At 39.6% G+C, this 16,677-nt stretch overlaps 1 protein-coding gene across 1 annotated transcript in view; it reads right to left on the bottom strand.

Moving 5' to 3' along the window:
- The window catches only part of LOC137098535 (collagen alpha-1(XI) chain-like), a 77,542-nt gene that overhangs the window by 2,474 nt on the left and 58,391 nt on the right, over nt 1-16,677 (bottom strand). Inside the window, exons 46-65 of the mRNA XM_067474846.1 lie at nt 15,047-15,154; nt 11,794-11,847; nt 11,110-11,163; nt 10,908-10,961; nt 9,761-9,814; nt 8,492-8,599; nt 8,245-8,298; nt 7,850-7,903; nt 7,621-7,674; nt 4,899-4,952; nt 3,580-3,687; nt 3,332-3,385; nt 3,121-3,174; nt 2,423-2,530; nt 1,944-1,997; nt 1,823-1,858; nt 1,682-1,735; nt 1,247-1,508; nt 633-745; nt 351-419 (exon numbers count right to left, since the gene is read on the bottom strand). Coding sequence (XP_067330947.1) covers nt 351-419; nt 633-745; nt 1,247-1,508; nt 1,682-1,735; nt 1,823-1,858; nt 1,944-1,997; nt 2,423-2,530; nt 3,121-3,174; nt 3,332-3,385; nt 3,580-3,687; nt 4,899-4,952; nt 7,621-7,674; nt 7,850-7,903; nt 8,245-8,298; nt 8,492-8,599; nt 9,761-9,814; nt 10,908-10,961; nt 11,110-11,163; nt 11,794-11,847; nt 15,047-15,154 — 1,560 coding nt within the window. The remainder of the gene's footprint in view (nt 1-350; nt 420-632; nt 746-1,246; nt 1,509-1,681; nt 1,736-1,822; nt 1,859-1,943; nt 1,998-2,422; nt 2,531-3,120; nt 3,175-3,331; nt 3,386-3,579; nt 3,688-4,898; nt 4,953-7,620; nt 7,675-7,849; nt 7,904-8,244; nt 8,299-8,491; nt 8,600-9,760; nt 9,815-10,907; nt 10,962-11,109; nt 11,164-11,793; nt 11,848-15,046; nt 15,155-16,677) is intronic.

Below are 16,677 nucleotides of genomic sequence, written 5' to 3'. Positions count from 1 at the left end.
AGGGAGAGAAAAAGGGAGGGTAAGAGGGGAAAGAGGAGAAAAGGGAGCAAAAGGACCAAGTAAATAAAGGACAGGGTGAGGAGGGGGAGCCATGTTTCAAAAAAAGGTTGTAGGAACGGAAAGAGGAAATTAAGAAACCGAAGAATGATAAGGGTAAAGTAAAGAGATAGATGAAAGTGGATGGCAGGGTGGAGAAGAGAGAGACTGGGTGAGAAATACAGTAGTTACTGTATATGAGACGAAGTGATAAAGCACCGAAATTGAAAAACGTATCTAAAAAGGACGTGAACGTCTACGGGGATGTAATAGAAAATAGAAAGCTGAAGAAAGGGTTGTGTGGGTTCACTCACAATTTTGCCACGTTTAAATTCACTGAACCATGAACCGGGAGACTCCTTGGGCCAGTTGGATATTCTGACCTACAAAACAATCAATCAAAAAATTTACATGATTTAATGCTGATTACAAAAACAGCTGAAAATGTTGCAGCAGTTTGTTTGTGTTTTCCCCGTCATGGAATATGAGTCAGAAAATTAAATGTGGTCACTTTTTCAATTATAATTATCAACTTACAATAAAAACAGAATCACGTCTGACACTGTAATTACAAGTAAATATTGATTGTTACTTACTCCTGTGGATTTCTTATCTGGGTAGAGGCACGTTTCTCCACCTGCTGTGAAGTTGCAGAACACTTTGATAGAATCTCCTATGCAGCCCTGGTTTGGATCAATCCAGTATTCACCTGTGAAAAACCCAATCATGAGACACCAGCTTTCCACAATGAGGTTAAAACTGTTGTTTTCGGGGCAGCTTTAGTTTTGCTGTAATGTCTATGACCAATTAGCTGATTGAATCAATCATTTATTAGTTATTTTTCAAGCAAAAATGCCAGTTATAGGTTTCAGGTTTTATTACGCTTAGTTTCTTTCTTGTTTCTTGTTTTTTTTTTCCAATTAATTTGAACATTTTTCAGCTTTTTACTGCTGGTCCATTATTATCTTCGGTTTATTTCTGGATGTTGGCTGCTGGACAGTAACTGAACAGAGGGTTTTTAAAGCAGCTTTGCTCTTGTAAATCACATTGAAATCACATTCTTTGTTTCCTAATGATGCAAAGCTTAAAACAAATGTTGGAACTCTTGAGCTGAGGTATGGTTGCTGTTTGCTCACCCACTGCAAATGCAGTCTATGCTGATCAATCCTGTTTCCCTGTTGAAAGTATATTAACAATGTGACCAACTTACCATCTGGGAAGTCAGGCTGGCTGAGGTGCAGGTCATTGCAGGTCCTGGCAGGGTTGTCTTGAGTGCCCATGGGGAACTTCATGCGCTCAATGTCTTGTTTGAGGGTGTTGAGAGATCCAAAGACATCCTCCATTCCCTCTATACCCACTCCATCAATGCCATAGTCTGGCAATGCCTCATCTCTCTGCATCTCAGCCTGCCGCCTGGTCTTTCCAGAAGACTGTTGAAATGGCAGTGGCTGGATGATGTCACCCGGTGGACCCTGAAAAACAGATGCAAAAGGTCGAGCAGATTATTTTGATTAAGCGTTTATTAATTGATGGTTGTGTTTGTCAAACCCTAACAAATCCCAGCGTTGAAGAGTTTTATGTATAATGAACCATAATGTTTGGGTAGATTTATCTAAATTGAACAACAATTGAATCAATAACTTACAGGGGGTCCAGGTGGACCAATCAGTCCTGAATCTCCCTTCTGACCAGCTGGGCCCTGCCAAAAAACAAGATATTGTTGACTTAATTTACACATTTTGTCAAATGGCATCAAACTCAAACAAGGAATACAAAGATGACTTACAGTTGATCCCTTTGATCCTTTTTGTCCCAGAGGTCCCTGTTTTCAAAGCCATATTAAAGAGATCAACAACAGTCCAACACAATGATGAATACATGTTTGTCTGAAGAGAAGTGGAACTTACTGGAAGACCAGGAGGTCCGGGAGGGCCGAGGGGACCTTGGGGACCACCAAGACCCTTATTACATATAACAAATGACAGTCAGAATACAGAAGGTGCCATTTAATATATAGAACTCAATATATTTCTAAAATAGTAAATGTTACATACAGTGCATCACTACCAGACACAGGCATGCAAAATGACTCCAATAATGCTGTATATTTAGCAAAGAAAATCAATTGTCAGTTCAAAATTTATTTTGGACACCAGCAGTTTTAAAACAATAATAATATTTTCACATGATAATTACATGAGTTGTACTGAATGTTTATAATCTCAGCCTCATGTAAAGATTCCATGGCTTTCTATGGTTTTAGCTTTAGTGGTCTCTTGGGAATCTGAACTCTAACTAATAAGAAAGTGACACTTCACACTTTGGAGACATCTGGGAGCACACAAATTTAAACTTCAGAGTCTCCCTGGCACAGAGATTGACTTACAGGATCACCCTTGCCTCCTCCACTACCCTGTGGTCCAGGAAGACCTCTGTCTCCCTTCTCTCCGGGCTCACCGGGGGGACCAATCAGACCGATTAGGCCTGGATGACCCTGAAGTAGAAGGAGAAGGAAATAAAGAACAAAAATTGAGACAAAAAAAAAAGCATTAAAATTACTTTAGAATGTAAAACAACATTTGACTAAAGCAAATATTGAATTCTTTACTTTCAAGGTTCAATTTCTGCTTATTTATCAGCAGAAAACCAAGGACACATTTTCAAAGTGAAACAAATTCCATATCACCTGCAAGTTTATGTACAATGCCTGACCAGATGACCCGTTATTTCTTACTATAAATAATTAGCGTGTTTATAGTGGTCATCATATTTAACAATGGCGGTCTGTCTCAGCACCTGCTGCTGGGCTGAGTTATGACCATCTGCTGCTGACTACTGCATGCTGGCATTAAACCAATGACCATTACAAATATGATATTACTGGACTTATACATATTCATTTACTGCAATAAATCAGTGTGTGAAAACTCCTCACTGAGCTGAACCTCACTGAGAGAGAGTGAACAAAGAGATGCACTAGGCATAGATGCTTTCATACTATGGAAGCTTCAAATAAGGCACATAAACAGATATGAGAAATATACAATAAAGCAATTAGAGATTACCATGGTAATAATAACTTGCCTTTTCTCCCTTGTGTCCAGAATCTCCTTTCATACCAGGAAGTCCAGGGGGTCCCTATAGAGGGAAGAAAATCAGTTAGTCAGGAGTAACAGACTTCACACTGAACTGGGTTTTTATAGACGTTATTCAGTATCTCTTCTGTAGTTACTGTAAATACTACAGGTTTTTACTTTTACAGTAACTACATAGAAGGTAGAAGGAAATGTCATACGATAGGTCCAGGAGGGCCGTCTTGACCAGAAGCCCCAGGCAGTCCTTGCTCACCCTAAAAATAAAGAACATGTAAGTGCAGTATTTGGTTAATAAAAAAAGAAATGAAAATGGGATTTTAGTAACAATACAAACATTGTAGCCAAATAGTGCTTTTCACACTAATAGCCTTTCCCAATGTTGTAAAATACAACATACAACATAATTTTACATTATAAAAAAATAATTTATGAACACTGCTGTACTTACAACAGGGCCTGGGATACCACGCAGACCCTCAGCGCCAGGCTTTCCAGGAGGACCCTGAGGTCCCACAGGTCCAGTTTTGCCAACAGGCCCCTCAGCTCCAGCTTCTCCCTGTGAAAGTAGGATATGAAAACAAAGCCACAAAGATTCTCTTTCCCCGGTCTAGACAATACATTCAATGTTTTTTTCCTAGATTCACTCTCTCTTACACACACACACACACACACACACACTATTTGTATCCTTGAGGCCTAACAAATGTTGATTTTATCTTTCTCGAAAAACACAGTTTTTCCTCTTGCATGAGATACAAACAAAAGAATATTGCTGAACAGTGCTTTTTCATGGGCAAAAACTTCACACCTTGCCTTTAGTACTGTTAATAAATCAATACAGGCAAGTTCCTGTGGTCCCATTTCATTTAACTTGAGAAATGAATCTATGCTATACTAATACTGCATCTGATATTCATTTTATTTAATATTTTGTGAAGTTTTTCTTACACAAAACGTCGGATTGGAAGGATTAGACACTTCAAATGCTACAAGAGCTCTTCAACTGTCTCTGAGCAGGAACAAGTTTTAATGTATTGAAGTTCCAGGGATGTCATATTGGCTGAGATGATAGTAAGAGGGGATTACATTTTTCTGACAACCAATTAGGCCTGGATTTGACACTGTAGAATCACAGCACGGGCTTTTTCTTGTCTCCATCAAATCAACTGTAATCCTTTACCTCAATGTGGACAGGATGTACAACGTGTGTGTGCAAGAAAAGACAAACAAGAGACAGAGGATGATGAAGAACAAAAGAGTAAAGGTAAGTCGGAGATTTGTCAGGTGTTCTGCCATTTGCGTGCATTTCTTTGAATCATCTCAGCTGGAGACAAACAATTTCTTCAAGGCTTATAATGAAGCTCTTCGCCCTTGCATTTACTAGCATGTAATGCATTTTTAAAAAGCTATCAAACCCTATAATAGGTTCAAGAAACCCCATGGCTTCTTCGTTGAGACAAATCACCAGGTTTTACAAATGTGCAAGGACGTGTCGCTGCACATTTGGGCAGAAAATTAGGGGAAATGGACAAAATCTAGCTTTATCATCTACTAGATCTGTCATCACAGATCTATTGTATGGTCCTTTTGACCACAAGTTGAAGTGTCCTTGGCCACAACACTGAAACCCCATAGCAGCCATCATCTATACGTAGCTGTCTAACAACAACTTCCCCATTGGGGTCAATAAAGTATCTATATTATGTGTTTCCAGCTTGATATTGTGTTCAGCTGACCTGCCTTGAAGTTAGTTTGTTTAGGACTTACCTTTGATCCCTTTTCCCCTTGCCTGCCCTCTTGTCCGGCTGGTCCAAGAGGTCCCTGAAACGAACCATAATAAACAGTGCTAGAATTATAATTTTGTACAAGAAAACTTAAAATACACAAAGTACTTGACTGTAATTAAACTAATTAACTATTCTCTCTCCCCAAATAGCTCTTAGAGAAATGTATCTAAAAGAAGAAAAAGTAAGGAATTATGCTCTAAAAGGGAAATTATACAACATTTGCTGGCAAGCAGCGGTATCATGTACATACTAATTGTTCAGCTGAACATGGTCTGACCTTGAATCTTTTTAGTAAGAGGGTTATGCAGGGCCAGGCAACATCAGTGCAAGCAAATTGTCCTACATTCCAAACACACTGAGCTAAAAGCACATCAAGATTTTTGCTAAACAGCCTCTGGTCAAAACCTTGTAAGTGGGCTGTCATTTGCTATTAGAAACCATAATCAAATAGACCAAACAAAAGCCACCAGCCTTCAATGTAGGTTATGAGTCCTGGCAACTGTGTGAGTGCATTAGTGACTGTGTGTTGAATATGTGTGTACGCAGTCATGCGTGTGCGTGACTGTGTGTGCATGTGCGCTAATGCAGTGTGAAGCCACATGCATCAATGAGCACCAAAACTGAATCAATTTCGAAGTGATATTGGGGGAAAGACTAACCCAAAATTACCTTGCTGAAGGGAGGGAAATCATATAAGTCAATTAATATGGACATGGAACCGGGCTCTAATTTGTTCTGTAGCCTGTGTCACCTGGAAACCACCTCATAGAATGCAAATCCTGAGGCGGAAAAGTGCTTACCATCCCACCGTTTTTAAAATGTATGAACAACTGTCAGTGGCTGCATGTTAATTCAAGCCACAGAAGAGCACAGAAAACTATTTGCACATAAGAGTGGTTGGGTTTACTAGGAATGTTTTGTCAGTGAATCCGAAATCTATCAAAGGCAGGTATTTTCTAATTTGATCTCAAATAATGGCACAGTATCAACCCATGAACATCTTCAAGGCTTATAGTGTCACACAAGCAGTCTGGTAAAGATAGGCAGGTGACAACAACTTGTTTCAGACAGTCATAGGAGACTATAAGGATTTCATGCTCTGAAATCCTTATGCTGAGGAAGATGGCAACGAAGATTTGCACATTTGCACATAGCTGTACTGGTTGATCACTTACACGTACTAACACAACAATGGACATTTGGTCAATTGTATCTAATAATTCCTGCAAAATCCTACTTGAGCTAAAGCTCAGAGCAATAACACGAAAAGCATATTTGTAGCCAAAATATGCAACTTCAGCTATAGTGTATAGTCAAAGTCAATCTGCACTCCCTCTCCGTGCTCTGCTATACTCTGCTACACGCCCCAACATTCTGCTTAGAGCAAAAGTAGCTCTCACTGCTGGCTGTATTGTTCAATGACTCTGGATTACAGATATGTTTTTCGAACATATTTCTTCTCAGCAACCACTTCAAAACACACATACACAGTTTATCCCTAAACTATTAAATGTCCAAAATGTAAATGTAATCTACATAAAATTATTAGACTGTCGGTGATACACTGATACAAAAGTAGCATTTAATTCCTCTACTCCTCTGATGCACTTTGTTTGATGGTTTCCAACGAAAGGGTCAGGCCCCTTCGCCACAACATAAACAGGTGAGCTTGAGTGACAACTGATGAAGTAGGAGAGAGGTAAAAAACTAAATGCTGCACATATTAGTTTTTTTTTTTTACTTTACTGTTCTGTAAAAAAATCAAATAATCTATCCTATCTGGGTTTTAACCTTTATTTTAATTAAACAGTCAGTGAGAGAGGGAAAATAACATATGTAACAAGGGTCCTGCTTCATTAAGGATCTTCATTAAGCAATGTATTTCCTTTTAAAGTTTATAATGTTTCTTTTTGTACAGTCCTACTCAGAAAGAAAGAAGAAACTGCAGCTTTTCAAAACAGCTAAATATGTATATAAAAGGTATAATGTTTCCCTTATGAGATGTGTAGTGTGGTAAGTATGAAAAAATAGAAAACAGATATAAATACTGTACCTCAAATATTTTCAGTACAGTAGTTACTTTCCACTACTGGTTAGTCCTATATGTTTCTGACATGCATTGTATACACTACCGCTGCTCTGCAGTATTGTGCTGGATTTAACTGAGCAACAACTCTGCTGATGTAAACAAATAGGATGTCATGTCCTGCCATATTCTTTCATACAGTAAAATAATGGCTTGCTCATTGCTTAATGCTAACTGTAAAACATTATTACAGTAATGGAATCCATCGTAAATATGCCACACTGGTAAAACGAAGTAATCTCAACTTATGGCTGAAGTGACAGAAAGGGCATCAAGTGCCAGGAAATAAAGTGACAAGTTAATTTCCCGACATTAGCAGCAGTAACAGTCTTACTGCTTTCACATAACTGTCAGTCAAACTAATAACATGTCAAAATTCTCTTACAGTATGATCTCAATCTGCAATTACTGGTCACTCTAGACACTCAGTTTAACTAATGGACATCATTTCCTTTCAAACACATTATTCAGGATACACCCCTATCATCATAAATGTGTATCGCCTTAGAGTGTGTAACAGCTTGGAGCCTGTAAGAGCACTTTCAGTCTAAAATTAGAAGATCTCGACAGGTGAACAGAAGTATCATTTCATGCATCACTTTGGAAATGTACTCACCCTTTTGCCAGGAGGTCCGGGTACTCCAGCCTCACCTGATGGACCTGGAGGACCCTAAAGCAAAGTAGGTAGAACACTTAACTCCACTTCACAAATACTAAAGCATTTGGTTACATAATGAGACATCTCCACTGAAGAAAATCATGAGTTTACACATACTGTGTAAAAACTAAACTTTACTTTGCTGCCAATCAGAACGTGACTGACTGTCAGATCATGCAAGACTTACAGGTTGACCGGCCTCGCCATCATCTCCTTTGTCACCTGGCGAACCATCAAGACCCTAAAAAAAATACAGAAATGAACCAAATATCATACAACTCATCTTAGATTATTAAAACAAAACAAAACATATATATATATATATATATATATATATATATATATATATATATATATATATATATAAATAAAAAAATACCGATTGGCATTTCTATGTAATAGATACATACATATACATATATATATATATATATATATTTAAACTTCTTTGATTACCAGTACTTACTCATAGTTAACAATATACAAGCATGTGTAATTAATTGCTTAGCCACTAAAAAGGTACTATATAATATCCTGAATGTGATAATATTAAATTGACCAAGGGATAAATGTAGCACTTACTGCAGCACCGGGCTCACCAGGGGGACCAGGGTCTCCTGGGAAGCCGACAGGACCCTGCAGACAGATTGTGACACTGAGAAGACTAAGCATGACTCAAATTTTTGACATCATGTCAACAACAGCTCTGGCAACCGACAGCTCAACTGAGAAATACGCCAAAGTGATGCTCTCGTTGACAGCTCTAATAATGCATCAGTCATGGCTGCGTGTGTTTTTGTGTGTGTGGGTGTGAGTAGAGCTGACATACAGGGTTACCCTTGGGACCATCATCTCCAGGGGGTCCACGACCACCGGGGGGTCCAGCAGCACCCGGTGGGCCAGTTTCTCCCTTCTCACCAGTTTCTCCTCTGGGGCCCTGAGGAAAAATACGTCACACTCTTGTCACTATGAGAACCATTCAAGGGCCCTATACACCACTTTGACAAATAGCATGCTATATATGGCAGAAGGCAAATATGTTCCCAAATCCTTCACTCCACCTGGCACCAAGATATGCACAAAACTATTCTAGGAACTCGAAGCACTGCTTAAAAGAAAAAAAAGTTTGAAAATAATTAGTTATAGAATATATTCAAGCCCAGAATCGTTTCCTGGCCCATCAGAGGTTCTCCAGTTGATGACCATTATGGCACCTTTGAAATCAACCTCAGTGTGATGTGAACCTTTGGCTCCGTCTGTCACAGATACAGAGCAGAAGACAAATACATCTGTGCAACCCGATGGCCCCGGATTCACCCATAGGATTCGCAGCTCTACATGGCTGTCTACTGCTCAGCCTGGATCGACGGCAAGGTTCCGATTGGAGAAATTCACCATTAAGATGCCTACTGTGAGTACCAACTTATATCAGTGGAAAGTAAAAAGCAAAGGCACTGTTACAGGCACACACAGAATGCTGAACCATGAAACCGATGTGAACGTTGTGTGTATGTTACGTGTATTGATACAGCACTGATGTTAATTATATTAGTTATTAGTTATAAACAAAGCAAACCTGATCTGATTTGACTGCAATTTTGGAGACATCAAACAATAAAATGCCACAGCAAACACATTTTGTGCTATCATGGTGCTTCTGTCACACAACACAGCCCCTGGGATATTCTGACTTTTGCCTCTAATAAGAGTCTGGTACAGGAGGTTAGATTAATGACACCACCAACAGTAGAGGTATCCAAATGTGGCTGAGCTAATTATCTGCCGAAAAGCCCTCAGGTTGCTAGCATTTCTGCGCACCAGCCTAAAGTAATACTCAGAGGCAGAACAGCTCTCATAGCTAAAGAGCAGAATAATAAACATAACTTAATTAACTTCACTTCCACATATTCGTAAGGATATTCTTGAAACATTTGCAATTCCATATAGAGTTAATTGTACACATTCGCACATACTTCTGCACTGTGTGTAATTATACTCCTGGCATCTACTGTTTCTACATGTATATACTGTATTTGACAATTAGACATATATTCAGACATAAAATGAGCAGGTCTTTTTAGAATGATACTATACTTACTCCAATGCCAGGCTCTCCAGGTGTTCCTGGGTTGCCAGCCTCACCAGTTTCTCCCTGTTATAGCACAGTAAAATGTGAATAATCACATAACATACACATCAGCTGACTAACTTGTGCAAATGTTGCCAGCTCAATACTTGTGTTCTGTATCATCTTTCAAGAAAGCACAACACGTTTTTGTGTGTTACATGGTGTTAAAAGTGGCAATGAGCTTTAGAAGTAGAAATATAAATTGCACATAATCCACTTATTTTCAGACAAAACATAGCAAAGAGTCATAAAATGTATTTTGTGGCAGAGTCCTGCACCAGACAGGGCCACTATCGGGAAGGGTCACTATGGGTGACCTTGAAAAAAACATCTGTAACAAATGGAAAATTATACACATTACATCGTGAGTATGGAAATGGGTAAAAATTTACTAAATGCAGTCAGGCAGTGGGTGAAATAAAGATGAGAATGTAAATGGAGGTAAAAATAAAAGCAGTTATTCTTTAACTAGTGCAAATTTATCACATTTATCATTTCTCAAATTAGAATGGAGCTGACTGACAGCTACTGGATATGTGGACAAATTAGCAGAAATTCTGTTATGTTTGTATCACGGTGCACAAGCAGCCAAAGCTGAATGTGAAATATGAAAGTGTTTTTTGCAAATGTGAGATGGATAGTTTCTGCCGACAAGTCATTCTCCAGGTCTTGCTTATGAACACACTACAACTTTGGATCATCTAAAATTAGTGACTATGCTGATCAGGCACAACAGTAACACCACCTGGTGCTTTTAATACTGTGGTGGAGAGGGCTCATTATCAAAAAATATTTAATGCTGGCTATGACTGTGTCAGAAGAACATGGTGCATCACAACTTCCTATGTGGCCGTATAGCTGCAGACCACTCAATGCTAATTGATCCTTGTCCATATTATGGCAGATTGGTGTATGTGTTTAACTAAAGCTTGCTAATGCCATGTGAAAAGCCTGGGCGTTAGGAGGTTGGGCTGGGTGCGGATTTCATTTCCAGATAAGTGCAGGGAGTTGGTCAGGTCCGGTACCAAGATTTCCAAAATTGGATCTTTGCAGGACTCTGTTTTGGGGAGCCGAAAAGTTCTTACAAGTGTATACTCATGTTACTGTAGGTTCTTACCTTCTCACCAACAGCACCGGCGGAACCAATACCACCGGGAGGACCTTGTGCACCCTGTCAATCCATCACAGTGACCTCAGTTAGATATTATGCAAAGAAATTGTGCATTACAAAATTCTTTTGTTTTTTTTGATAAAACGTGAGTATTGAAATAACGACAATGACAGAAGCTTCGTCAAGAACAAAACAGATTTAAACTTACACTGGCTCCTCCAGGACCTTGAGGACCTCTTGGACCGGGAGGACCAGGTGGACCCTGTCAGCAAAAACAGAACTGTGTCGGACTTTTATGATACACGCTGTTTTTTAGAACATTGGGAATGTGATCGGTAACCTGAACGTAAAATGACTTTTTAAGGCCTGGGCCAAATTATATTGGATTCAACATAGCAAAGGCCCGAAAGAGCCGAAATGTGACTATATGAAAATAGTAGGATGGAAACAGTGAGAAAAAAACAAAACTAAACAAATACAGGTCGCTATGTGTCTCTGTTCGCATTGCTTGAGTGTTAGTACGGAGGTCATGTTAGAAAATCAAACCCCCATGCAGTATTCTGTACATAATGCATGTCTGTTACAACTACTCCACTGACTCCGTGCTACATTGGAACTTGTAGCCTAACTCTACCTAAACATGATTGAATGGTAGCAGAAAACACTCTACTTTGGAACATGAGATGCAATGTTTACCAGTTGAAATGTGTTAGGCAAGACATCTTCCACAGACTTCGAAAACATCTGCCAAGTGGCAAGTGGAGTTGCCAAATTTAGCCACGAGCCAACGCTTCAGGCCAATCCGCACAATTTCCCCCCTCGCTGGGTTGTACGTGAAAACAATAAGAATTGCTATAACAGAGAGAATAGTCACACAAAGAGCTACACTCACCATTGGTCCAACGTCTCCATTTTCTCCCTTCTCACCGGGAGGGCCGGGCAAACCCTGCAAAGAAGACAAATATTCTTCAAAAAAAAAGACAAGAAATAAGGGCATGTGAGGCAGCACCTGGGACAAACCTGCACATTAGAAAAGCCACAAATACATTTTCACTGTTCATTTACAGGTATTTTCAGATGTGTATTGAATAGTAAGCTTTAGGCTGCAATGTGATGGAGAATACATTAATACAAGCAGAACCCCTGAGCGTAAACACACAATTAGTCAAAAAGGACACCTATTGTAATTAAAGGGTATGGGAGGCTTGCTTATAATCAGCCTCTGTAAATTACAGGGTGGGCGCTCCATCCATCTATGTCCACAGAAAAGTGGAAACAAAGGGGACAGCACAGGCGGTGCATATTATCCAGTTTTTCGATTCAATCATGCTCGACTAAAACAGTTTGAATACAACTCGGGAAGGTGCATCAGCAACACAAATGTAAGAGCTCTCATGTGCTATTGTGGCTTATGGTCTACCTGCATGATTGCAGTTTTTATTTGTTGTGTTTGTTTAACTCAGATGATGGAGCATGCATAATCAATAGGTGGGTGGAAAGCAGCGGTAATGATAAGTTACTGTAAAACTAAAATGGCATGGATATCGATCATTGAGATCACATGTGTGTAGTTTCAGCCCATTTTGTTGATTTACTGTACCTGTGATGGCAGAGAAGGCTAATTAATAACAGATTGTGACTGGGGTTTAAGTCACTGTAATAAAGCATGATGGTAGTAAGAATGGAAAAAGAAATAAATCATCAACTTATTCCATGTATAATATTTTGATGTGACAGGCTTTTGATCAGTGCTGGACTTGTTAGGCTTGTTTGTAAAATGTATGAGCTAATGGATTAGGAGGCCAGGAAAGAGATGTATTGTGAGTAAAATGAACATAAACCATAACCCCGTGTATTCAAATGCACACACTACGAGCCTTTGGCACATATATATTGGAGCAAATCTATAAATGTTGACTTATGACTTGGCATTTTCCTCTGCTCATCATCCATGCCTGGGACACTGGTGTAATCAAATATGATATTTACTCTCCTTTCCATTCACATCTTAACTTCTTAGAATTCATCTGCTCAGCGAGGATTCCCAATATTCCCCAGCAAACACAGCCGCGAATGATGGAAGGATTTCAAACAGCAACCATTCATTCCCCATAGTGAAAAATCATTATGGCTACAGATAATTGCATTGAAGAGCTGAGCTTGCTGTGGCTGCTGCCATCTATTGAAGGGCAGCTTAGCCAAACATAATTAAAAGAGTGGAGATGGAGTGCATTATGCCCAATTAAAAGCCAATTGCACTTAATAACAACGTAAACTGGCCCTATTGACCAGTGGGTCTTCGCTCTAATTTCATCCTCAGTGAGTCCTTGGATAATTGACTTTGAGATATTCTAAAGTATGCCATTTCTTTTTTCATTGCCACCAAAGCAAGTTTCCTGAAAGTCAGCTGAATAGTTTAAATCAGCCAATACCCTGCCCTTGCGCTCCTGTTTCACTCTGATGCAGTTTTAAGTTGAAAGGGAGCTGAACAGAGCAATTAGAGGGAAACTATTAGTGTTAAATTATTATCAGACAATTGTTTTCATATTGAATATATGGTAAATGTAGACAATCCTGGTGATCTTGCAACCTTGGAATTTTGCTCAATCACTGCAACCTTTCCACAAATTTGCACTTGCACACTGAACTGTCCCTGAATACATCATGCCAGAGCAGCTGTTGAGAGTTTGTAACACTCCATGGTGTTTTGTTCCTAAAGTTACAACTGCACACAAGGGCAGGACAATTATAGGTCGACTTAGGACATGAAGAAAGGAAGTTTCCAGCATATTGTTGATAATATGCTGGTGTCAGGAAGTTGCGGTTAATATGGAGGAGACTGCTGGAACTTCCACGACATGTATAGGGGAATACAAACTGTGTGTGTTTCTATGTTACTTTGAACACTGTGAGGTTGTTCTGACTGGGACAGGTTGCCTTGGATTTTTAATGAATTATACAAAAAAGCACCTATTTGCAATTTTCACTTGCGCCTGCAATTTTATCTCTACAAATGCCAAAAACATCATGACTTATATTGCAGTGTTTTAGAAAAGCTGCCACAAATTTAGGAATCTTAGTCCACCAATCGTTGGCCTCCATTACCGGCTCCTCCGGCAACATGTCGAAGTGTCCTTGAGCAAGACACTAAGACACTGCTTAGTTGCTCCCGGGGAGTTTTGGCCAGCTGCATACCATCTTATGTTTATTTGTTATGGTTAAAGGTTTAAAAAGTTAAAATACATAGTCTGGATTCAACTATCTAGGCCGGTCTATACTTGTGCATTGTTTGAGGAAACACATTTGTGATTTAATAAATCATTAACCATTAAAATATGATCACATAGATTCCTGTGTGTTCGTGTGGAACTCAGAACTAAAAGTCAATATTTAATAAAAGCTCTCAAAGATCAATCTTCTCCACTGTCCTTCATTATGTGTGGTCCATGTGTCTGATGGCTGAGTGTTTCCTGGGTCACAGGTTTGACTCTCAGCAAAGCATATATGTCTAATCTCTTACTCAGTGTAACTGCGTCCTTTCTCTGTTTTAATATGTTCCTTATTAAAACAAGATACATATGATATATTTATGCTACACACTTTACTGATCAAATGCTAAAGCAGCTGGTCTCTTATTTGGGTCTGGGAAAATTGCATGGTAGCAGTTTACTGCATGATAATGATGCAGTTTGAGTGAAAAAACAAATGGTAATCCAACGGTTCCACGGTTAACGCTGTGGCAAAATGCCAAATGCAAAATGTTAGCAATGGTGATGGATTTTTAGCACTGTCAATGCTTAAGGAAGTACTTCAGGGGAGAATAAGCATTATTTGCCCAGGAGTACAAAGTGTTATTAGGAGTCAAGGCCGCATTAATAAATTATGCTCTGTTTTGATGTGATGTAAATGATGTAAAGAGAGCTGAAATGCTGTCGGTTTCAGGGGTGTGCAGGAAGTCATTCTGCTCTTTCTGCCTTCGAGAAAGGGAACGCAATGTGCATATCTACTAGGCTGCATTCAACATGATCGTGTCATGTGTTCAGAGAAGGCCACAGAGAGAATCAACATACAGTGTGTGTGTGTGTGTGTGTGTGTGTGTGTGCATGTGTGTGTACATGTGAGTCTAAAATAAGCAATAGATTTACCTGCAAACCAATGGGTCCTGGTAGGCCTGGGAATCCTCTAGGTCCTTCGTCTCCTTTCTGGCCAAACATCCCTTGCTGTCCTCTTGGTCCAGCTTCACCATCACTGCCCTGTGGGTTGTCACAGTTAGCACAACAAAAACATCTTTATTCTGTTCCCTATTAGCTGGAACTGCAACAATTATTTCTTTTTCCCTCCTAATCCTTTTAAAGGTTATCGAGTACTGCATATCCAAGCTCACACGGTAGACCATGGGTCGATGCCCATATTCGATGCCCATATTTAAACACACGGAAACACACGCGGACAGTTACTTAAATGTCTTTTCTGAAGGTCATTTTATGGAAGTTTAATTCATCCATCAATTCTCTACACAGACATCCTCCTGTCCAGGGTAATGAGGGGGCTGGAGGCCTTTTGCCATGCGCTCTGGGAAGGACAACAGTATATATCGTGGTTAATCCTTAAGCAGACATGTGATCTTATTTAGGTTTCAGGCCATTTAAAGTTTTGTTTGTCTGGCAATGTATGAAAGACAAATAAACTCAAAACAGAAAGGGCAGAGGTGAGGCAACAGTTCCAACCACTGATTGAGCGTGCTGCTAGACTGCCTGCAACCATTCTGCTAAATCTTTCCATCAGGGAATGTGGGATAGTACAGTATAGCCATGGGATTATGGTAAACAGTGTATGTGAAAGATGCTGACTTCATCTGTGAAGTCAGAGGTGCACAGGGCTACAGAGGATAGAAAGGGGAGACTATGGGGAAAGAGTGAAGTGCTGACAAACTAGGAGTTTTCAGTTCAAACGCATGTCAGCACTTGAAAGTGCTTGAGGAGCTCTTGCTGAGCCCTGGGACATGTAGGCAGCCGGAGGCGCTGGTACTGAATGCAGAGCAGTTAAAAAGGAAATGTAAGGTGATTACAGGTAGTGTGAGTACAGCTTTGAACTAATGTGTCAGAGACAAGGTGCAGTAAAGTTTAGAGAGACTTTAACCACAAAAATGTCACAAATCTGACTGCCACAACAGCCCCTCAGGGGGAATCAAATCTGAACCGTGTCAGCCTGTAGAGCCTTTAAACTGATATGGCATCGTAACTCATTTATTCAATCAGTCATTCATTGCAGCACCCTGTGCACAGCTGTTTTTTTTTTTAAAGAAAGGATTGACAAAAATATGAACGTTTTTTTTGTCCAAATAATTTCACAATGTCCTGTTTCAGCACAAAGTTTGGTAAAATACAGCTTATTGCTGATCTAGTAGCAAGTAGATCTAACGACTACTATGGAGCATTTGACCCTTACTGTGTGGGATTCAACCTAAAAATAATCGGGTTTTCATTAAACAGACAATATGTGACGTTCTACATGCTTGCCAGAAGAAGACGAGCTAAATGCTAAAATAATTACTGTTAATAAATCTACTATAGACATTAAACTCGCTAACTGTGAGCTGTTCCAAGACGTATTAACTGCAAACAACATGGCGCCAATCATTTTCCCCACAAACGCCAAAACTTTCACGAACTGAGTGATATTGAAGTCAACACTGACAACATTAGGAGCTGGAGTAAATTTGCGAGAGCAAGTGATGCTGAGTCTACAGCAGCTACTACAGCACGAGTCCGGATTC

The sequence above is a fragment of the Channa argus genome, chromosome 14 (genome assembly GCF_033026475.1).
Source record: "Channa argus isolate prfri chromosome 14, Channa argus male v1.0, whole genome shotgun sequence".
Lineage (NCBI taxonomy): Eukaryota > Metazoa > Chordata > Actinopteri > Anabantiformes > Channidae > Channa > Channa argus.
Note: the sequence above shows the minus strand (reverse complement) of the source record. Positions and strands in the feature narration are given on the sequence as shown.